At 35.3% G+C, this 24603-nt stretch overlaps 1 protein-coding gene across 5 annotated transcripts in view; it reads right to left on the bottom strand.

The window, feature by feature from the left end:
- LOC118190192 (protein Obscurin-like) overlaps positions 1-24603 on the bottom strand; it is a 735887-nt gene that overhangs the window by 208504 nt on the left and 502780 nt on the right. For 4 of the 5 annotated variants that reach the window (XM_085817109.1, XM_085817110.1, XM_085817106.1 and 1 more), the window contains 5 exons: positions 22892-22951; positions 17015-17251; positions 13097-13268; positions 12056-12231; positions 11885-11972 (listed from right to left, as the gene is read on the bottom strand). In XM_085817109.1, coding sequence (XP_085673235.1) covers positions 11885-11972; positions 12056-12231; positions 13097-13268; positions 17015-17251; positions 22892-22951 — 733 coding nt within the window. The remainder of the gene's footprint in view (positions 1-11884; positions 11973-12055; positions 12232-13096; positions 13269-17014; positions 17252-22891; positions 22952-24603) is intronic. The other variant, XM_085817107.1, reaches the window with a different exon arrangement.

Raw genomic sequence — 24603 nt, 5'->3', positions numbered from 1 at the left:
ATAATTTGGAGGAGACAATGTTACTGCTTTATGCATTTTAGACTGAACAATTAAAAAAATTCAATAATACTTACTCAATTTTAAAATAATAGATAAAATGTGCTACTCTTTTAACGTAAAGTTCCGTGGGGTTTTCTTATTATTATTTGCAGGTTTTTTTTATTTAATACATGTTTATTTCTAATCATTTCTTTATTTGCATCTTAACAGAGAGAATTTTTATACTGCTTCTAAGATAACTATAATAGCAGCTATTTAAATTTACTCAAAAAACAATTTTACATTGACATAGTTTTAAACATATATGACATATATGGCAACATTTCTGCTAACCTACGTTTGATTTTTTGCCTAATTGTAAATTTTACATTGTTATAATTCTCTTCTGATTCAATATCATAATAGATATTTTTTAAATAATTTTGTAATTTATACTTATATCTATATTACAATTAAATGAATGTATGTAAGATAGTTACCTTAATTTTGACAAAATAACTTTACTCAGAGTACCTAATACAGTTATTTAATTTTTCAAAAGTGTGAGTAAAGGAAGCAAGTCTTTTTATGCCAATTACTTTCATGCTTTATTCTATTATATTTTGTCTAGAATGCTAATCTAGCACAAAATCTAATCAATAATTAGTTACAAAGGATACAATAAGAATAACTTTAACATGTACTTAACAAAATTAGTTTGTTAAATACTTGTTATTCTTGTTGGTGCTATTTTGGTACTATTCATAATAACGAAGATATTATCGATTAACTCATAGAAGTCAGATGCTTTTTGATTTCCTGTGGGGTGGAGTATATCTTTTGCGGTACTTTTTGAAAATAATGTTTTCTCTGGAGCGACTTTTTGTCTCTCGTTTCCCTTGACCATTAAATAATTCGGTTTTAGTTTGTGACACAATTTGATTTCTTCTCAATCTCTATTTAAAATTTCTTTAATAATATCAAAATTTAAAACAGTTCCATCTTCTAAAACAAATCCTTTATCTAAAACGCGGTTTCTCAGTAATTTGAGGCAGAGCGCGAAATGAGACCTCTGATTAAAACAAACTGCACATTTTGAAAAGAACCAAGACCTTGGTCCAGTTTAGAGTCATAGCAGAGTTTTCAATCTATATGCATTTCGTCGAAACTGAGAACGCATATTTCTTCTACAGAATATAAATATTCGCCTCTGTCCTTCTTTAGAGTAAGAACATCACTTTGAATTCTTGGATTACACTAAAATTTAGCGCACCATTTCTTTAATTTGCTAGTACTAGGTAAAGATATTCCAATTTTTTTCTTAATTTTTTTCTTTCCAAAAATCATATCTTTAAGATGACAGAGCTCTTATTACAATGCAACGTGAAATATCTTCACTAGTCCACCCGATTTTTTCCTTCTTTTTCAGTAATACATTAATCTGCGTCTTTATAAAAATAGGCTTTAGACATTTTTTCAAATTCTCCGATTTGTGCTTCCCTCCCAAAAAAATTTCGCTATTTGAGATTTTAATTTCTGATACCAATTTCTGTCTAGATGTCGTCCATCTTCTTTGCCGCTGAACAAACATTCTAAAATTTTTTTTCTCTATTTTTTAATACTTTAATACAGTTTTCTAAGAATATTATTTTGTTCTTCAAATTATCAATGCATTCTTGTTTATCCTTAAACTTAGAGCATTCAGGAATATCTAAATTTTCATTTGTGAGTTTCAAAATCCTTAAAATTTGATTTATTATGGTCATCATCAATTTCGATTTATTATTGTCATCATAATTTACTTTCGGCACAGCATTCTATTTCAGCAGTTTCTTTTTGTGGCTATCCAAACAAGCGATTTTTCATATCATCTTCATAAAAACTGCATAGAAAATGTTCGCTGCAGATTTTCCGCTCTTCACATTAATAGAATCTTGTCTTTGACATCTGTGTATCCATTCTTTTGTCAAAAGCAAAATCTCATTTGGATCCTTTGGTCTCCTGAAATAAAATATCTCATCCTTTCGTACTTCTGTAAGTGCTACGGCACGTCACTACAGCGCAAAAAGCCATATTACGTAAACGGTACTTTACAATACAGAATTTAAAATAAAAACTTACTAAAATTACATATATATAAATTATTTTAAATATATACATTATTAGAAAACATATATATATATATATGATTAAAATTAATTTGGGATATGTAACCTCTAGAAAATCGTCTCGCAGCTGAATGAAACTACAGTTTTAAACGCGGGAAATCAGAACAGGTGGCATCACAGTGACGTCAGATTACTGCCTGTTAAGTTCCCCCATTAGGCTCGCGTCGGCGAGGAGTCGAACAAAGAAATGAGCTAGCCCTTTCTATTTATCCCTGGGTTCTGTGTGTGATTTGTATGTAACGTGAATACATGTATAACGTGAATACATGCCAATTTCCTTTACAAAGCTATCCACGAAGGTATCCCTCCCCTTAGGCAGATAGCCCTAGTGTGCTTTGAGTAGTCATACTAAAATAACCTAACCGAACCTAGTATATGAATTATTAACCACTTCCAGCGTGGAATTAGTAGTGAGCTGTAAGTAACTTTGATCTTTCTGGGAAACAGCGAGTAAAGATCATTTCGTATACACAGCACATGATTCCAAGTAGTCCCAGCTCCAGCAGCCTAGGCAATTCGTACAGTTTGCGGTCCGTATAATTAAACACATTAATAATTTAAAAGGTATACCTTTATTTAAGTGTCGCGTGTTACAACTTAACTGAACGCCCTCCGAAAATCGGAGCCTAAGGCCTGTCGCTTATGCTTAAAGTCGTGTCGCGATGTTTGTCGCCTATACCTAAATTCTCAAATCCATCGTGCATTTCGCCGTAGTCTGGGTGTTCAACTATTCCTCAAATTCCTTCACTGATATATTTAACTAGCTCACATTCGCTGAAGTAGTACACAATTTTTTACGCATTAAATTTTTTTAATTTAACAAAAAATCGGGTGTTTATTTTAGAATTTCTAATTTTAAATAATAACGTAATTTATTTAATAATTTTATTTTAATTCGGAATTCAGTTTTTTTAATGAGTGTTTTTTAAAAAATTTTACTTTATTTTATTTTAGATCTTTATTTAAAGTCTTATATTTTCGTTAAAAGCAAATGGGTTACTACTAAAAAATCTCTGACTGTCTAGAGTTTATCTACTACCTTTTTGTTTAATATTTTATGATGTAGCGATTACGTGACGCGAGAGACCTCGGTGGCTTAGTGAATAGTTGCTTGCTCGCTTCGCCATCTACTAGCACCAATGAGAAGTGTTGCAGCACACTTAAATGCTTAAATGCTAATTGCTTATGCTTATATTAGCCCAGTTGCGCTTTAATAAGCTATATTGATCTAATCCCCTAAGGACAATCAGAATGTCAACTATCAGCTAGTTCCCAGCCGGGAAATCGGAGCGGGTAAGGAAAAGAGGGCCCATCGGCCATAGTGACAAAGTCCAATCATCAAAGTAACTTAACTCTCACCCCTGAGACAAGAGTAATAATCACGTGTATGGAGCTATGAAGATGCAAAAGAAATGAAAATACATGAAATGTGCATAGGATACAGTGTTGAACATGTAATAAACAAATGAAAGTGAAGTAATGTACGCATAAAAATGTGTTATTTACATATTTAAAAACGAGTGGGCTAAGTGACAAAATTGTGATCCCTCATTCTGTGAGCCGTGAAAGGCCTGATATTGTAGTCCTCAGGAATGCAGACATAGTTCAGTACAGCATTAAAGTTTCCTTTACTGCAATTCAAACCTTTGTCAAAGAACTTGCTGTTAAGTTTTTGCAGATATTTGTCAATATATTCAACTTGTAAATCATCGTGCAGGAGTTTGTTACGGATGTAAAAATGCGCTCTTGTAATGGTGCGTAAGATTGTGTTTTGAGTCACCTGCAATTTGTTGATATCTGAGCTCGTAGCAGTCGCCCAGACAGGGGACGCATAACACATAATTGGTCTTAAAATGGAAATATAAATCTGTCTTTTCCTTCTCAGATCTAACTGCGAGCTGCGCCCTAGCAGTACTTGTAATTGTTTAGCAATTCCTCTGGTCTTGTTTGCAATGTAATTGACATGCGTACTCCACGTGAGTCTTCGATTCAAGTAAACACCTAAATACTTGGCCTTGTTTACCATCGGGACACGTTGGCCGAATAGGTAAAGTGGCTAAACTGAGACCAGTATTTTCTTCCTTCTAACAAGAAGTAGCTGTGATTTAGTCGCATTGATGGAAATCTTCCACCTGGAGCACCACTCCTCAATGTCCATAATTATATCCTGCATAACAGAAATTGCCCTGTTAGGCTGAATAGATCTGACTGCTACAGCAGTGTCATCCGCATAGCAGGCCAGCAATGTATTTCTGTTGAGTTTATCTCGCGGGAAATCAGCCGCATAGAAAAGATAGTGTACTGGGCCAAGACAGGACCCCTGGGGGACGCCTGCAGCGATAGTTTTGTATCCTGAATGACTTTGCTTGCAGCTAACAGTAAAGTAACGATTTGCAATATAAGATCTGGTGAGTAAGATCAGTTCTCTAGGCAAATTCCTCATTATCAATTTATATATTAAGCCCTCATGCCAGACACGGTCAAATGCTTTGGCCACGTCCAGCATGAGCACTGCAGTACAACTCTTATGATGCAGAGCAGAGCCGATAAATTCCACAAGCCTAATCAGTTGTTTAGATGTGCAAACTTCGCTCCTAAATCCGTACTGATCTTCCGGAAGTACCTGTAAATAAGGCTGGAATTTCCTTAAAATTATTCGTTCAAAGATCTTGCCTATATTAGAGAGCAAGCTTATGGGCCTGTGATTCTCCGCCTTAGTGATGTCTTCTGCAGGCTTCGGTAGTAGGAAAACTTTTGCGTACTTCCAGCAGTCCGGGAAGTAGCATAACGTAATGCATATATTAAAAATGCTGGAAAGTCTTGTGATTACACCGCGCGGGAGGTTCCTGATCATTAAATTTGTAACTCCATCAATACCTGGGGCTTTCTTGGGGTTCAATTTGGAGATAATATCTGTAACTTCTCTTGGATTAGTTAAACCATCGGCATTTAGAACCGTGGGAGCACCTAGCCATTCTTCTACTTTCATTCTGACTTGGGTCTCAAAGTGAATATTACGAGGTGTCTGATTGGGAGAAAACTGCTTTTCAAGATGTGAAGCGAAAATCTGACATTTGTCAGTATCTGAATAAGCAGTCACGCCGTTGGCAATAATTGGCCTATCACACTGATGCGTCCTCTTTAACATTTTTGTAAACTGCCAGAAGGCATCACTGTCTAAGTTTAACTCATCCATTTTATCATTCCAAGCCTCACACTTTAATTTATGCATTTCAAGCTTAATATGCTTACTGATCCTATTTAACTCCGTTTTAATAATTGGGTCCCAGGTGATATTATACCTCATTCGCAGCCTGTTTCTTTCGGCTATGAGAGATTTGATGTACCTTGGAATCTTAGCGATTTTACAAGACCTTTGAGTAACCTTGGTGGCCTCATAGTAAGAGTCATTAAGACATGTAGTAAACTTATCAATCTTCTTGTCAATATCAGAAGGGCTTTTCATAGCACCTAATTTAGGGAGCCTAACTTTCACAACATTGAGGTACATTCTCCAGTCGGTATGGGTCTTAACATTCGTATAATTAATACTGGTGACCCCTAGTGTAGCAATCACAGGAGTATGATCAAGAGTAGCTTAAGTCGTCTCGAACCTCCAGCACCATATTAATTCCTGTATTAGACAAAATAATATCTAGAATATCAGGAGTGTACCTGATGTTGCTGGGCCTGAACGTCGGCACGTCAGGCGCAAATATACCAACTGGGTGGTTACTGATATACTCTCTAAGTACTTTACCATTGTGATTGGTGCTGCGGCAGCCCCAATCTTTATGCTTACTATTGAGGTCGCCACCAACAATCATTATTGAGGAATCCGGAATAATATTTTGTAACATTCCCCCAGTTAGCCTATTAGTAGGGGGGTTGTAGATTGCCTCAAATAAGGTATCTCCAATCTTAGGCAAGCTAATAGAGGCAATCACAATTTCATAGCCCTTGTCTCTTTCAGTCAAAATTAAACAAGATGAACATTTACAATGAACGTAGATGAGTGCTCCACCTCCTCTGTGATGTAACCTATCACATCGGTAGGTTCTATGATTTTTGATGCTAACTCTGTCTCCTGGGGTGATGTGCGTCTCGGAGATCAGGCAAATATCAATGTCGTTCTCATACATAAAGTCCTCCAACTCATCTTTCTTTCCTCTCATGTTGTTAGCGTTCCACACTAACATCTTGATTGGCCTAAAATTATTATCTTTCCTATCCATGATTGGGTTCATTATTGACCGCGTTGAAACTACTAGCATTTGCGCTAGGAGCTAAATTTACTTGCAGAATGCCGGAAGCCTTAATAGCCTCAACAAGGTTTTTAAGCCCTTCAAAAATACTTCTAGCTTCATCTAGAGTATTCATTGTTTGCCCGCCAACAGCGGCGGCATAAGATTTATTGATAATTACTCTATCACTGAAATTCTTCAAAGGCGGATTTTGAGTATTTATTTTGGGAAAATTCGGGCAACCCCTGTAGTTGCTTGTATGATCTAATTGGCAATTTATACACTTAGGTTTATATTCTCTTGGCTTGGGAAAGTCTTTTGAATAATGATCGCCAGCGCATTTCATGCATTTCGGGTCATGCATACATCCTGCCTGGGCATGATGAAATGCCTGACACCGAAAGCATTGTACCGGCCCTTTCCTTCCTTTGTAAGCTTCTACTTTAACATTCAGCAAACATAATTTAGTTATATTATGTATCCTTCTCGCCTTTTTCATTCCTCTTCAAAATAACTAGAAACAGGGGCAGATTAAATTTTTCTCCATTTCTGCGTCTTACTAATTACGAGACTCGTTCAACTGGGAAACCTCTATCTATCAGTTCATCAGCTATCTCTGAGGTTGGCGTGTCGATCGGTAAGCTGCGTATAACAACTTTAACCTTCTTGTTTTCGGGTAAAATAAATGAGTGATATTTCACTCCTTTGGCATTAAGTAATGCAGTTAAACTCTTATGAGTTTTTATACTGTCAACTTTTAGCTCATAGTGGTCTTGAGCTTTCATTATACCTGATTTTAGCTTAATTCCTGCATCTTTAAACATTTCCTTATATTTTGACCAGGAGTATTTACCATCTTGTATAATAATCGGGGGAGATTTATTGCTCACTTTATTTGGATGTATGAATTTATCCACATCCTTCTCATTATTTTCGGCAGAATTGGTACCAGTTTCATGATCATGAGCGTCACCTATTAGCCCAGCCGGGCACGTGACCTCATCTGCAGCACCGATAGGCCGCCCCATGCTTTCCGTCTGAGACGTACTCGCAGCCGGCTTTTCGGGGATCTCACTAGATGGCGCCACATTAGCGTGGGCTGTATCCATATTATCCACGTCTGGGGCTGTATCCATATTATCAGAAGTTGTATCCTGCAGCACACGAGTTTCGCATGCCCTTGAAGATGGTAATGACCTTGGGATTCGATCCTGGGTCTGTTTTAATGCGAGTTGAATGCTTTACCACTAGCGCCAAAAAAAGTTTATCTCACTTTTAAATATCAAATCCAATATCGCAACTCTCTTTCAATTTTATATAAATAATCTGTTTAAATTTTATCTAAACAATTAATTATACAACTAGTACTTGGACATAAGTTATTATCACCTAAACACAATAAATTTTACTTTCTTGCGAGCGTTGTGGCGAGCCCAGAAGCTGTGCCGGACTTTTCTAATAATATTCTTTTTTGGCTGATCGGGATAACTTCTTGTTTTTTTTATTTCAGAACCAGATCCAACCGTTGAAGAAGACACATTATCTGCCCTGCATTTTTTTTTTCCCACCCAGGAACGCAACCAACAAAACGTTTTAGACTCAAAGTTTCACTGTCCCGTGCTAATTTTTACCGAATTTTGCATTAAGCATTTAATGGATTTGTCTAGAAATGAAACCGAAATAATCCATTATTCCTAGATATGTGATATTTCATCGAAAATTCGCGAATGCTGAATCAAGTTGTGCATGACGGAAGATGTATGGCAAACACATAATGCCAGTAACATTCCATAAAGTCTTTAAAAAAGGTTAGAAAATGGTTCGAAGGAAGTCATTTGGTGCTCCTATATAGCATGTGGTCGCAAAGAAAAGTTGAGAAGAGTTAGAATCCGTTTAATACGATTACCAATTAATGCCCGCCGGAAAAAAAAAATTCTGTTTCATTGAGTTGTTGACATCGAAAATATAGTTCATTAAGACTTCAATAGTTGTTGGTGAACTATCGACGATTACCAGTTAATACCCAGTCGTTCAAGAAAGTGTATATAAAGTTGAAATGAATTTTATCTTAAAAAACCTAAACGAAAAACTGTATTTAAAATGAAATTAATTTTAATTAATTTCATTTTAAATTTAATTTAATTAAAATTAATTTTAAATAAAATTCTAAATAAAAAAACTGTACTGAGATAAAACAATCGCTGTAGGATTAGACTTCACCATGCTTACCATCTGATTCTGAATGTCATAATTTATACATGGGAGTGATGTAGGAAGTGAAAGACAGGAAAGAAAAGGAAAGCAGGAAAGCAGTTTTTGTCTTTTTAAAAATTAACTAACAGAAAGCCGGGCAAAATTTTCTTTCCTACTACTCTACTAAGAAATCGCTTTTCCTGTGCAAGATCTAGAAAATTCGAAGACAAGAGATGTCTGCAGTGAAGACAAAGTGATGGTACAAAGTGCACTATAAAGATTTTAGAAGTGGGATGTGTATGGTAAATAATATAGTAGAAAAATATTACTGATGTTAGAAAAATAAAAGCTTTATGCTTTATACCTGTTTTGAAAAAGGCTTCTGTTTTACATATTTTAGCATTTAAATGTATATTTTACTTAAGAATACGGATATGCCGTAAATTGTTAGCATAATGACAAACGTTTTGGGAGACACTATAGAAAGTTGGCGATAATGATAAATGGGAAGACCAGCAGTTTTAAAGAATCGAATTATGGTCTTCAGGTTTTCTATAACAGCGGTAAAATAAAGTGTAATATCTTGTGGCAAAATTGTAAAAATAAGAGGGGAGAGAAAATCAAGACGCTTCTACTATAATATGCAAATAAAAATAAATAACAATCTGACTTAAAAATGCAAGACCAGTAATTATTTGGAATATTGTTAAAGATTTTGAAACTGTATGATATTTAGAATGACAAGCATAATGTTTTATTTTTCTACAAAAGGAAATATTAAGGACAGATCTACTTTTAATGATTATTTCTCTGATCTGCCTTCAGTGATTACTACCTACCTTTAAATTATCACTATAGAAAATTATATGCATTTTCAAGAATTATATGCATTTCCAATATATGCATATAATATAATATAGGAAATTATATGCATTTTCAAGAGAAGATTTCTATTGAAAATACATATAATGTCCCATATTATATAGTAGCTAGGCGAACGAGTTCACAACACGGTTATACTAACAGCTGATCATCGCTATAATATACCTAAAATGTATTCACAGCTTATTTGCCTACACTCCGCAAATAATTTTATGCGGAATTCTTCCGTCTTATCGGTACTCTGTCCAATTATTGTGCCAATACCTTTCACCTCGAATTATTTCCTGTATCACTAGAATACTTTCTCGGACGCTAATTGTATGTCCCTAAAAGTTCTAAAAGTTAAATATAGAATTACGAGTTAAAGTACTACTATTTGTAGGAACCATGAGAAAATTTAAATTTCTTTCAACTCACCGCCATTAGTTACATGTATCACGGCTATAAAAACTACGTGAAACTAGCAAGGAATCCAACCTTGCGAAAAACAGTTGCAATCCTAACTCATTCGAGTCGCTTAAAAGATCTGACAAAATTCGAAAAATGAGCGTTCTCAGACGAGGTAAAAGTAGTATTCTTTTCATTATTAAAAATGTTTCAGGAATAGCCTGGTCCCATTAGTCCACTACGGCAGGCCAAGAGAATCGAGCACGCGAAAATAATCATTCGTCCATCTACTCGAAAGGCACTTGCAACAGAAGTTATAAAATGAGTCTGCAAATGTTATGCCGATTTCTTGTCACTAAAAAATGCTTGAAGAAAGTATTCAATAATCATATTTTGTACCTCTTGTGATTTCGTTTTAAAAGATAAAGCACAAAGTGAAAGCAAATGCCAGAGCTTAATTCATCTAAAAATCGAGCAGCATAATGCAATATTGAAAGAAATGCTCCGAAAAGAGTAATAGAAAGGCTTTACTCTATCATCTCAAATCCAAAATCAACGAATCAGTTTATGTGGGTTTATGATTATAGATGTTAGGGATAGTAATTAAAAAATCCTAGCAATTCTGTACGAAATACATGATTTTAGCGGGAAAACTTATTAATCGCAGTAAAGTTGCAAACATTCATAAAATGTTTTAGGTACATATAACTTAAATCAGATGTAATTTAAATCATATCAATTAAATATATCATTAAAACTTAAATAAAGATTTAAACTGTCAAGGAATACATTTTTGACTAAAAGAATCCTCAAGCCTTAATATGAGGTGTTCTGTTCAACTTCTAACAAAACATCCAAGCATTCAAGCTCAAGTTCAATCCCAATGTAGTTTCGTCAATTTATGACTGCAACTCTTTTGGCTCGATTCTGGCAATGCCTTGTTTTCTTGAACATCCAAACTTTAATAATTACTTCTGAAATTCATAATTTAGAATTTTTAATAATATGATACTCATTCTTATTAACCCATAGCTCTTAGCATACATATCTGCATACCTAAATAATTTTCTTAATTGCTATTAAATGTTTAGTATATTTCGCCAAAATGTAAATCTGTTTGGTGAGAGATAAACTATATTGCTATATACAGAAAATACGAAGCATCTGAAAACTGGATTTTCTCCATAATACTCTTTTCCATTTTGCTTATAAATACTAATTACTTGAGCTGTCAAGTCTAATAGACTTCTCGAATCTGGAAACATGAAAAATTAGAAATGCGGAGTCGGCGGAATTCGAATTCCGGGCATCCCGAAAGCTTCTACATGCGGCACATTTTAGCTCTACATGCGGCACATTTTAGCTTCTACATGCGGCACATTTTAGCTCGGGCATCACTTGCAGAATTTATTAGGATTTTCGAACTCTAACATAGAGATTCGAATTCCAACTGCCAGCCGGACTCACTTTCAATTAATTCCGAAGACACACAGTGAGGAAGGAGAAAATTCCTAACACCATTTTTAATTATTAGATAATACACATAATTTTCTAGTACTATAGGAAAGAAATACAGAAAAATATGCGGATTTTGGTATAAAAATATAATATGAATTGATACCTTTAATGCCTCATACTCTAATTTTTTCAAAAAATCGTCTCTATAAATAGGCAATTAAGGTAATTATTTAAAAAAAAGAATGAATTAAAATTGTTTTACACTATCTGAAGGAAACATAGGTTCAGAAAAGTGGAAATACTGTGATGCAAGTCATAAAACCTGTAGAGAATTAGAAAGGGAATTTCCAAGAAGCATGCAATAAATAATAACAAAAAATTATTTAATCTTAGAAAGTTTGTATAAAAAGTGATTATGAAATGAAAATATTTTTATATTATTAAAAAACTGACTCTTCTTTTGCATAAATTTAAATCCTTTAACTCTATATTCAGAAAATTTTAGTGGTTTTTACAAACAAATGTTATTATTCGGCTTTGTATTAACAGCATGATTTCATAAATATTACTGACCATTTAAATTTTGGAGTTTTTGGTCGAGGGGTAGGCTCTCTTTCTTCTTCAAGATTATCTTCGAGTCCTTTGAAAACATCTTTGTGTTCTAAACAAAAGAAATTAGTTATACATAGTAATTTATAAACTCGAAAACTGGCCAAATTTTTTTCACTCAATTCTAGAACTTACTGACGACACTGAGAGTCCCAACAGTTTTATCTTCGCCTTCACTATTTGTTGCAACACAAGAATATGTTCCAGCATCTTTAGCGACAACATGATCCAAAATTAATTCAAAGACTTCTTTGCTTTCGTATGAAACACGAATTCGATCATCCAATTTTAGTTCTTTACCGTCTTTGAAGCTACATGAAACATGATACAATGAATATGTAGTTCTTTAAATACAAGAAACATCATATACTATACTTAAAAACTTTCCTATTAAGATGCAGCAGTATTCCTCCTTTATTTGAGTCTGTGTGAAACAGAAAGAGGAAAAAAACGTCCGTCAATTCTTAAACTACGAATTTTTAAACCTATTTATTTTATAGTTGAAATTTTAAATGAATGTGTGTACTGCATCAGTTATAAAAGGATGAAATCTGAAGTTATTTTTATGCAAATTTTTCATAAAAATGCTTTTACTGTCATTATTTTATTAGTCCGAATATAAGATGATGACGTTTCTTTGAAATTTCTTCCGAAACGGAGTCTAACACTCAAAAAAATTAAGATAATTTTTCATATAGCTCTTAAATTTTGTGTTAAGAAAAGACATATTTTTGCATGATTTTAAAGGTAATCATAGAAATTTAATTTTTCCGTCATGCAAACCTTGTGAAATATTTTCAAAACGTAGAATGTTGTCTTACAGGTAAGATCGTCTTACATCTGAACCAGTCTGATAATAATAGGTCATATTTACGATTCTAATCCTCCTTTATTTGAGTATTATAAGTATTATAAGTATTATAAGATGACTTGGCGTGTTTCAGTCAAACAAAAGCTTCAAGTAGATGATTTTAATTTAACGCAAATAAAATAAAAATGTTTATTAATATGTAATTAAAATGTTTGTATTTGATTAAAAATTGCAAATAATTAAATCCAATTAGCAGCCTTTTTGTTATTAACGTAGATGCAACAGTTCTTAATGCTAACGAGAAGATCTCATATTGTGAGAAACGTACCTTAAGAAAAAAAGTCTACATTAAAATTTATACTTACAATTTGACGTCCGGCTCCGGATTCCCACGCACTACAAGCTCAAATCGGACGCTTGTCCCTTCTAAGAGTTGTGTTTCTTTATTCAGTTTTACTTTAAAGACAGGAGCATGAGGCAAAATTGTACCTCCTGGTGTTGTTGGTCTGGAGTCTTCTTTCGGCACGCCAAGTAAAGCTGTGAGAAAAAATTTCGTTTTCTGGATTTCAAATATTCTCAAATCAATTGATTTCATTTACTATTCTGATTTTTGAAATTTAGGTACACTAAAACGAAAATATTTTCTGTATTTCTACGCACTCTTTGCAGTAAGAAGAAACTTTTATGTAAAGATACAGTAAGAGCGAATGAGTGAAAGCAGTGTGTTAGCATCAGATTTGTACCGCAGATTAAAAAGGTAATCACGAACATTTCTAAGCACTTCGAATTGCATTATAATCTGCTTCACTATAAAGCAATCGAGAGTGAGAAACTACCTTCAGTATAAACTAGGCACGAGTCATTTGTATATTTTTAGTATCTGCCTTTGAAACAGTTACTGACGTATTAAGCTGATTAATATCTGCATTAACACACTGCTTTTAACGAATACTTTATGATGTAAGAAGAAAGGAATTCTGAAGAAATCTTCCAATGCAATATACGAAAAATGGAAAAAAACAAAATACGAATTTTTCAGCATTAATTTTGTCCGCAAGTCAAAATTTTTATAAAAATATTAACTTAAGATATTTTTGATTAGAATTAAAAAAATTATTATCCTTTTGTGAAAAGTTTGGTACCTATTAAACACATAAAACTACATTTAAAAATTAAAATTTTTGAATAAAATAGAAGTAAAATAAACCAATTCAACTAATTAATGGTTGAATTATGACAAGTAAGACTCGTTCGGTTTTGTGCTGCAACAATCACATTACAATTTCATATGCAAAAATGAAAATTAAATAATTCAACAAAGCGATTTAAATTACTAGATACTTCTGACTAACAGGAGATCCCTCTCTAAGCCGAGAAATAAGATTTTGCTGAAAAAATTTCAGCCGAAATTGGAAGCCCGTGTATAAGCCGAATTTAAAATTGCTTTACTAATCTAGCTATTATATACAGGGTTATCCAAATTAAACTTCCCCAACTCAGAGGCCTGTGCAGAGAGTTGTATGGGTCATAATGTGATGAAATTTTAAAAACAGACACTTCAGATCATGCACTCGAGATTTATTAAACAAAAAAATTAGTACAAGAAGTTGCCGATAGGTGGCGCTGCAGATCAACAAGACATTCTACAGATGTTCTATATGTGTGCCGTGGTTCTCCACAATTCTTTCCATTCGTAAAGCAGTGTGTTCCACAGTGGAACGCAGTAAGTCCACATTAATTCCACGAACATGTCGAATAATTGCGTCTTTCAGGATGTGCCAAGGTTGCTGGGTGTTCTCGGTAGACCCGATCCTTTAAGATTCCCCATAACCAAAAGTCGCATGGCGTGAGATCAGGCGAGCAGGAAGACCAAGCTGTAGGGAAACAGCGGCTGATCACACGTGCATCGGTAAAAGTTGCCCGTAACACCTGTTGAATATCGTTGTTGTAATCTTATGTTGTTGTAACACCAGAAGCCACGAAGAATATGGGGAGGTGCACCATCCTGCATAAATATCGTGTCCTGGAGGCGGCCACGTTGTTGCAGTTCAGGGATCACAAACGTTGTCAACATGTCCTGGTGCCGTTTTCCTGTGACAGAGCAGGTTTTGAACCCTGGTGGAGTCACCTCTTCGAAAAAATAAGGCCCAATGACGAATGTTGCAGTGAAACCGCACCATACAATAACCTTTGGAGGTTTCAAAGGCACTTGATGGATTGCGCGCGGGTTTTAACTTGCCCAAATGCGGCAGTTGTGCGTATTCATTTGACCATTCAGGTGAAAATGGGCCTCATCCGTTCAAAGGATGTTCCACGGCCAAGCAGTATCGACTTCCATTCTGGTAAGGAACTGCAACGCAAATGTTTCCCGAACTACAGGATCCCCATCGGACAGCTGATGACGACTATGGATTTTGTAAGGAAAATAACCGAGGATTCGACGCATCACACGCCAGACGGTCGTATAAGGCATATCAACAGCACGAGAAACAGTTGGCATACTGACAACACCATGTGGCGATTGGCTAGTGGGGTCCACGACCGCCAAAGCAACGTCTTCTTAGCGTGCAGATTCCACAACCTGTCGTCCTCTACCTGGTAAAATTCCCAGCTGTCCCGTTCTTTCGAACTTCTTCATCATGTCTCGTAGAGCGCGTGGTGTCATTGGTACTCGGCGTATGATCTTCAGCCGACGGAATGCTGTTATCGCAGCACAGAAGTTCTCGTCATTCTGGCAGAAAAGTTTCACTAACAGAGCTTTGTCTTTCAAAGTCGCCATTGTGCATCAGCGAGCTGGAAACAACTGCCTGTGCAAGGCCTGTCTTCCACTTTTGTAGGGCTCGTCTTTTGGATACGTTGAGCAGAAGCTTTATTTCTGCAAATCACGTTGCTGCAATATGCCCATTACTAGTGTTACAGCGCCACCTATCGGCAACTTCTTGTACTAATTTTTTTTGTGTACTAAATCTCGAGCGCATGATCTGAAGTGTTTGTTTTTAAAATTTCATCACATTATGACCCATACAACTCTCTGCACAGGCCTCTGAGTTGGGGAAGTTTAATTTGGATAACCCTGTATTACCAAATATCCGAAAATTAATTGTCTAGTTTAGTTAACCTAGCAACCAGGCTGAGGGTAAATACCAAATAATCTTCAGCTTCCATTCGAAAAACAGGGCTGAGAGCCTTATAAAATAAATATAAACATTTAGCGCTAATACTTTCTCTTTCTGAATTCTCCCAAAGTTTTGCCATATGTCTCATTTAGCGCTTTGGTAATAGCTTAGCTACCTTTTCCAACAGTTTAAAACTAAAAATTATCACGTTCACTGAGCAATGTTATAGATGGATTTGAAGATGATGAGGCAGATGTTAATGACAAAATGGAGTATGGATTTGAAGATGATGAGGCAGATGTTAATGACAAAATGGAGTATGGATTTGAAGATGATGAGGCAGATGTTAATGACAAAATGGAGTATGGATTTGAAGATGATGAGGCAGATGTTAATGACAAAATGGAGTATGATAACATTGATCCGGATTTTACTGCAACAGAAATAGATTTCAAACTTCTACAAAGTTCTGAGTTGGATATTAATATTAAGATTTTTTTAGTGAGAAATAATAAGAATTAAAAAAATACTTTAAAACTTTTTAAGCTACAATAGTATTTTTCTGATTGAATTATTTGTAAGGAATTCTGATTTCGTTTATAAGCTCAACCGCAAACTTGAGTAGTAGGGGAAAAAGTCTTTTCAAAAATATTTAGCTTATGCACGGAAAAGTGCGGTCTTGTTATATGCATATCCCCTTCATTTCAAAATAATGTACTAATAAGCCATACCTGGTCACCGAAGTTTCTAGAACAATGTGGCTTATTAGCTGCACCATTCTTAAAAGGTTACATCTTCTAAATGTCAAACAACCTCTCAGATCTCTTTTTACAGTAGTTCAGAAAAAATATTAAAACATTATCTCTTAATTTTAACTAGCTAAAACCCAGATGCCATGAACTTATGGGAAAAAAATCCTGATTTTTCATAGTGAACCGCCGTTTTCAAAAAGTGTCTAAATTAATATATCAAGAAAATAGGAAACTACTCCCTGAATATTTTTATTGAAGGTATTTATGTTTAGAAAATTAGGAGAGACTTAGAAAAAGGTTAAATTTTATTTACACAAGTCGAAAATTATTTGAGGAACCTTAAGAAATATCTTTTGTTCTACTACACAAGAAAGACATCTTTTTCTTCAGACTTTCGATTCAATAAGTAGCTTACGTAATTTAAGGTTAAGAGGTGCGCTACAAGAAGCGCTTCCTTTGGAATTGCTCGCCACAACCGTGTAGAGTCCACCGTCTTCAGAGTTCACATCTTTAAGAGTCAGCGAATGTTTCTGGCCAACAGATGACGCAATGATACGATTTGATTTGGCAAGTTTTTGATTATCTTTTAGCCAAGTAACACTGGGTTCAGGACGTCCATCCGTCTCACATTCCAGAACGGCTGTTTCTCCCACTTGAAAAGAAAATTAATGCATATTACATTTTTTTTTTCAGTTGTATTCTTAAAAGAAGGTTAGTTTTAAACAAAATATCATATGTCTGTAATGGTTATTTTAACGAAACTTTTATTCTAATACTAAGGGAAAATTAAAAGAAAAATAATAATAATAAACTCAATTTCTTTAAGCGAAAGTTTTTGTTCTTGAAATTTTTTGAATAGCTATAATGATTAAGCGGTGCTCAGTTTTAATGAGTAGGCAAATATTAACAGTTTTTACTTTCCTTTATAACATAAAAATTGAATATTAAATTATGAAGTAGGAAATTCATGACTGTAAGCTAAATATTTTTAGGCCATTTAACGTAAACTAAAATAAAATTAGTAAAAAGTAAGACTTCTACTTGAAACAGTACTAAAAATATTTAATTATTGCAGATGTTTAGCGTATACACTTTGTAATGTAAAATGCGAAGCACCAAAAAGAAATCACTTAATCGAATGGGACGAAACTGCATATACTTTACGATAGAATATACAAATGACAGCCAAAGACTAATTAGCTGGATCTCCAGCACATTGCAGTGGAGCAAGTAACTTCATGCATTGCAATGGAGGGTGTAACTAGTTACTAATTATGGAAGTACTTGCTCCGCATTTCGTTTAATGCGGAACAAGTACTCCCATAATTTCAAATTACTGATCTCTGCCTGTACTCTAGTCGACCCCGGAGAGAATCCAGATCGTGTATAGAACAGAAGACATTCCAATGTTATGACACAACTTACATGCGAATGTGGCTCCGTCAAACCAAGTGCACTGTAACAGTGCCGTGCAGACGGGTTCGCAAACATTACGAGAAGAGATAACCATTTGAGAGAGGACGTGCAATTGGACTAAAGCAGGGTTTCTTAAACTTTTTTCAGTCGCGACCCCTTTTTATCACTGAGAATTCTTCGCGACCCCAGGACTCCATAATATTTACAAAAATTTTGTTGGACCCCATAAGTATTGCACAAATCCGACACACGCCTGAGTGAAACTATCAATTTTTTTACTTGTAATCTACTATTGCAGTTTTAGGCCATTAACTTTGAGTTCTAATTTTAAGACGTAGAATAATGTGAAAATTTTAAATAAGTAACAGACGAAATGACAGCGTCACGTGCAAAGCAAGGAAAATGAACGTTTATATTATAAAAAGAAGGCGTCGAAACGTTTTTGTTTTTTTCTTTGTCTGTATTGTCTTATCTTTATCTATTTTCAGATATATTATGTAAAAATATTTGGTAATTGTAAAATTATTATAATAAGTTAAAGAAATATCAAAACTGCTAAACTTTCTGGCGACCCCCTGCTGCAAGTCCTGCGACCCCCAAGGGGGTCGTAAAGTATATGCAGTTTAAGAGACCCTGGACTAGAGGATGCGGGATGGTCAAATCGCAGAATCGCTAGAATCGCAGGATGGAGCGATGCTACCATTCAATGATTTGGGGGTAATGAGTGAAAATGGCCATATAGAGCATCAAGATAGTAGCGGTCGACATAAAGCGAAGACAAAGTGATCGTATGATCGGCGCTGACAGCTCCTGATGATTCCTTCAACGATTCGACGTCTACTTGGGACACCAGTGACCTTTACTCCAACGAAAAAGCAGCTGCTCTACTTAGAGATGGTGCTTATCAGCCTGCTTAAGGTCTACCAGTGGTTTTAATTTCGCTGATATACCACTATCTTAAAAAATATGCATATTATGTATTTTTCAAGTTTATGGAATTTCTTTTTACTGACTTTAGTAGGATGTCACCTAGGTATTTAGTCGACTGGAGATTCCAAGAACTCTCAGTGCATTTTTGAATACGTCTGAGTGCATATGTATTGGAACAAATGTTATCTGCCTATGCATATTTGTTTTCAGCTGATGGAATGCGGAGATGATAAGTAATTGTTTCTGGACAGTCAAGAATATAATGGTCAGGGTTTCCGTCCCCTCCACATATGTATGGGCCACGTTCTGTTGGGAATTATGTGAGCTCGAAAGTACTACTGCGCAATGTATCTCTGGTTTTGGGAAAGTAATTACATATTCTCCTGCCAGTGTCGCGTTATCCCAGAAACTTTACTAATGCTCCATCAAAAAGGCCTTAGTGGTCTTTTACACTTCGGCCATGGTATGTACAGTATCAACCTACATTTGTCCGTGGCAGCCATTTTGACGATTTCGTCTGCTTTTTCATTGCCGTGTACTCCAGTTGTGCACAGAGCTTGGGGTCATTTGTGCATTGGAGTTTTGGTCTGATATTTGTCGGCAAGGGCAGCAACATCATCTGAACGACAGCACGGACACCAGTGGCTGTAATAACCACTGACAGGCAACTCAGCGAACGCGGGCTCTGGTTAAGAAAATCATGGCACCGACTGCCTTTCAACACTGCACACGGCCAGGCACCATTTGCAGTGGCACAGGGCGGCTCTCACGGAATGGAGCAGAATAGTTTTTATTTTAATTTATATTTAAGACTTATTTCGAAACATCCAGGACAGAGGGGAAATACTCACCTGACTGTCATTCGCCACACAATCCGACAATCAGGAGTCATGGTGTATGGTACATTTCATTTGCTAGCTGAATTCCTTTGGTTGTCGTTCCTGACATCCTCGTAGCATAGCGGTATGTCGACGAAATTCTACGCCCCGTAGTGCTGACCTCCCTTTCACGGACCACTGGGCTTACATTTTAGCAAGATAATGCCCGGCCGCATACGCACGACTATCTGCTGCTTGCCTTCGTGCATCTTTTACATTTCTCTGACCTGCACGATCCTCGCATCTCTGCTTAACAAAGCACGTTTGGGTTCTAATGAGCAGGCGTCTGCGACACCCCCTGGATCATGACGATCTAACTCACCAACTGGAACGTGTATGGCAAGTAGGACATCCGCCAACCCTGCACGTATACTCTTTTGAAAAAAATCGAAGCACCATGAAGGAAGTGGTTGTTTTTGATGAAATTGAATATGTGTATAGCTCATACAAAGATAATAAAATGATTAAAAAATCAAGGTCATAGTACCTGTTCACGACTCACAATCACATTGAGTGTTCAAATTAGTAGGTGGTTGAACCGTCCCTGGCGGCAATGTATGCTTGAATTCATCGAGACAAGGAGTGGTAGAGGTTCCTAATGTAATCCTGCGACACATTCTGTCAGGCATTCATCAGTTGTCGCTCCAGATCTGCGATATTTTGTGGTGCCCGAATCTGGCTGCCTACCATGCCCCAGATTTGCTCTTTTGGTGAAAGGCCTGGTGACGTTGCTGGCCAAGGAAGAGTATATCAACCGCACGAAGACAGTCCAGAGATATGCGAGCGGTATATGGCCTGGTATTATCTTGTTGGAAAATGGCCACAGGATAAAGTGCCATGAAGGGTAATGCAACCGGCCGCAGAATGGTATCAACATACCGTTGAGCTGTTAAAGATGTACTGAGGATGTCTAAAGATGACCTGCTGTCATAAGAAACAGCGCCCCACACCATCACACCAGGGGTATTGCTGTATGCTTTTGTAAAACAAAGGCTGATTGGGACCGCTGGCCCCGTCCTCTCCAGACACGAACACGGGGGTCATCTGCTTCAAGAGTGATGCAGGATTCATCGCTGAACACTATACGATGCCAGTCTGATGGCAGCCACGAGGATTGGCTGCAACACCACTCTAGACGACTCCGCCGATGTTGTGGGGTCAAAGGCAAACGTCTTAAAGGCCTCTTTGAGCGTAACCCCGCCTCAGACAAGCGTCGTGAGATGGTGGCCAGTACCACGGGAGGTATGCACGTGGCTGTAGTGCGTTGAATAGTCGACAATGATACCGTTGGGGAGGTTCGGGCCTAGCGAACGATCATCCTATCTTGCCTCGCATTTATGCTCCTTGGCCTTCCAGTGCCTTCATTTCGTCGGCAATTTCCTTGTAGCAACCATTGCTGCCAACATAATTGCGCAGCAGTGTCTGTGCGCTGTAGATCAGCCTATTGCTCGGTATGACAGACCAGCTTCACGCTACCCTACAGTGCGACCACGTTCAACTGTCGTTTAGTTGTCTGTAAGGTCTTCTATATCATCGCAATGGCATCTTTAGTTGCTTTGTTACGGAATTACAATGGCAGCAAAAAAAAAAAAAAAAAAAAAAAAAAAAAAAAAAAAAAAAAGGTTAAATTTCCCACTGTTACTGGTTTTTTATACTTTGCGAATTGCGCACTAGAAATGAGCGCTATAATCGAAATTCCTTTTCATTTGCCTTGAAAGTTTGAACATTTCCATGTTCGATCAAGATGTTTTTGCATACTAAATTTCGACACGATCGCAAAAGTCCTTCTTGGTGCTTTTTGTTTTTTGCAAAAGAGTGTATATAGCCAGTCGGATAATAACTTGCATCAGGGCCAGAGATGGGCCAACGCATTACTGATTTTTTTCCTCTTGCAGTTGTATTTCCTAACTGAAATATTAAATTTCTATGATACTATTAGCGAGTCGTTTTCAATACATGTACATGACATCTATCAATTTTCGTCCAATTCGGATAACTCCTTCTTGGTGTGGCGCTTTTTATGTTGCAGAATGTATTTTCAGATAAAGCAATAAAAATCTTAAAATAAAACGGCATTTAAATATCTGATTAGCAATAAACACAATGCTTTTCTAATGCAACAGAATGTAAAATACTATTTTAACTAAAATGAAATATTATCAAATTTCTGAATTTCCTTGTATTTCTGAATTATTGTGAAATTATTCCATTCAAACGATTTTCATAATTTATCTACTTCTTATGCTACAAGTTTTATGTATCACGTTACTAATTTAAATATTGTTTAGTAAATTTTCCATACACTCAGTTTCAAGTCAAAATATTTGTCGTCAATGCTCATGTCGATAATCAGCATATCAGATGAAATATAGGTGATGACAGAGATAAAATACTTTCAAGTTTAGGGCAATAAAATACAAAGTTGACAAAAAGTTTATTTTACCAAACAAACAAACAAACAAAAATCTAATTTTAAACCTTAAACCAGTATTAAACATTCCGATGTTATAATGCCCAATTTAACTTGAAATTATAAAAGAATACCTGGTATTCCGGATGCTTTTAATTTAACAGAAGAAACGAAATATTTCTACTTACATTATTTGAAGAACTGATAGTATTTTTCAAATTAAATGAATTAATTTTATTTATTTGTGTTTGTGCGTGTGTTTTCTAATTGTGAGCCGAGCTAGAAATGCTTTAATAAAAATCTGAAAATTAGAATTACAGCGGTATTTTAGCACATTATACGATAAAATTAAATTTTAATTACTTATAAGACAAATGTAAATTAGTTTTAAACTCTAAATTAAATTTAGAGTTTAAAAACTATATGAGATAATCAAATTAGAACTTTTTAAAAAATTTTTCATTCAATTTTTTTATCATTGAGAAAAATTTAATTTACTAATTCATTAATATTTTAAACTAGAATTTAGTAAAAAAGTAAGACTGAATAATTGTTATTTTTACGTGTGAAAAAGTGTATGGCTTTTTCTATATGCATATAAAAGCGAAAGAAAAAGAAAAAAAAAAAAAAAAACTGCGCAGATAATGAGCATACTTACGCACGCATGTCAATCCTCTGAGAGTCTTGGCAAAACGAGGCTTATCCATTGCATCAATTTCTAAAAAGCATTAAAGCATTAGTGAGTGGAGCTAAGCAAAAGCATAGCAATTTTAATTCTCTTTTGTATACTGAGTACTGAACAATGTAGAAACAAATTTACATTTATATACTTGATAAAAACAGATATTTGTGATTTTAAAATTTTCCTACGGAGCCATTAAACATACTATAATTCAAAAGAATTAGATTTCAGAAGATGGGACTGTCATTTATTGACGATGTACCTAATTGTTTGAAAAGTAAACAAAAAACAAGCTCTTTAATAGAAATACAATTCAAAGTTAAATAAATACTCTCTTTCTGTTTATGTTAATTCTATAAAATTTATTTTCTGACAGAGGTGACAGCCTAGATGTCTTTAAACTCACGCACTTTCTAAAATTATATAAGTTTCATGGGTCAAACCAAAAGAGTAATGACTAATAATGAAACATTTGTTCAGATTATAAATTAATAGTGTCACATTTCAATGCATTTTTGAACAATATACTATGTAGAAGATCATACTTATGTTGCTATCAGGGCAATCTTTCGTATTGATTAAGTTCACATTTTTTTTTTTTTTTTTCAAGACACTTTCTATTTTTAGAAATTCAACAAACTGTTTTTGTTTTAACTACCACGATTCAGTTAAAGTCGTACAGAACCCTCTACGCAGTATGAATTAATAAATTTGTTATCTCTAAATTCAATTAGTAATATTTTATATCATAAAAACTGCGATGACAATTTTTTGTTCTCGACTTATGAAATGTGTCTACGGCTGCATGAAAATAGACAAACCATCGACAGAACAAAATATACAAATTGCCACCAAAATATAGTATTTTTTATTTGGATCACAGTATTTTATTTCTCTTATCAGTATACATTATGTGTAGTCTTGTGCCATAAGCAGCACCTTAAAACATACTATCATACCGTTGTTAAATTGGAGCAGTTGTATACATGACATTTAAAGAACTGTATAAGATGTAAACGAAAGCATTTTAAAAACTGTGCTAAAGGCTAACTGCAAATAAGATAAAGCATTATGAAAAAAATAATATCAATTTTTGATATTTTTGAAGCTGTAATTTCTAATTTACTTAATGCTGTTATTTTAATAAGCGCAAATAAACACAGTAAAAACATTTTGAAATCAGTCTTCACTGCGAGCCTACACTTTAAGAGGGAGCTTCTTTTGCCACGCACCTATTCCATGTGAACAGGAAGAAGGTTAATGTTACAGATGGTATCCTATTTCTCAACGTTACAAGCAATATTTGTTCGTAACGCTGAGAGATGAGCTGCAAGAGTGGCAACACCGACTGGCAAAAAAAGCAAACATAAGCCATAGTGTTCGGCGGGAACATAATTTCAAATTTGCAAAAATTTCGACTTTTTTCGATGTGACAGTCCTTAATATAATTACTGTAAAAAAGCAGTGGTATTTACCTCGAATTAAACAATTCCAGAAGATAAAAAGCTACCCCAGAGACGATATTATTTCCGAGGGACCATCGGCATATAAGGAGCATGGCTACCGCTAATGGGCAAAACTATTATTGCCCCAGGTGAATCCCCCTCCCGAGCTGGCAACTCGTAACTTCCATACGTTGGGAGTGGACAGTATGGAGGAGATTAGCTGCCTTCACAGTGGCTAGAATA

The sequence above is a fragment of the Stegodyphus dumicola genome, chromosome 5, assembly GCF_044657685.1.
Source record: "Stegodyphus dumicola isolate Sdum_Otavi_A_Nest chromosome 5, ASM4465768v1".
NCBI classification, from domain to species: Eukaryota; Metazoa; Arthropoda; class Arachnida; order Araneae; family Eresidae; genus Stegodyphus; species Stegodyphus dumicola.
Note: the sequence above shows the minus strand (reverse complement) of the source record. Positions and strands in the feature narration are given on the sequence as shown.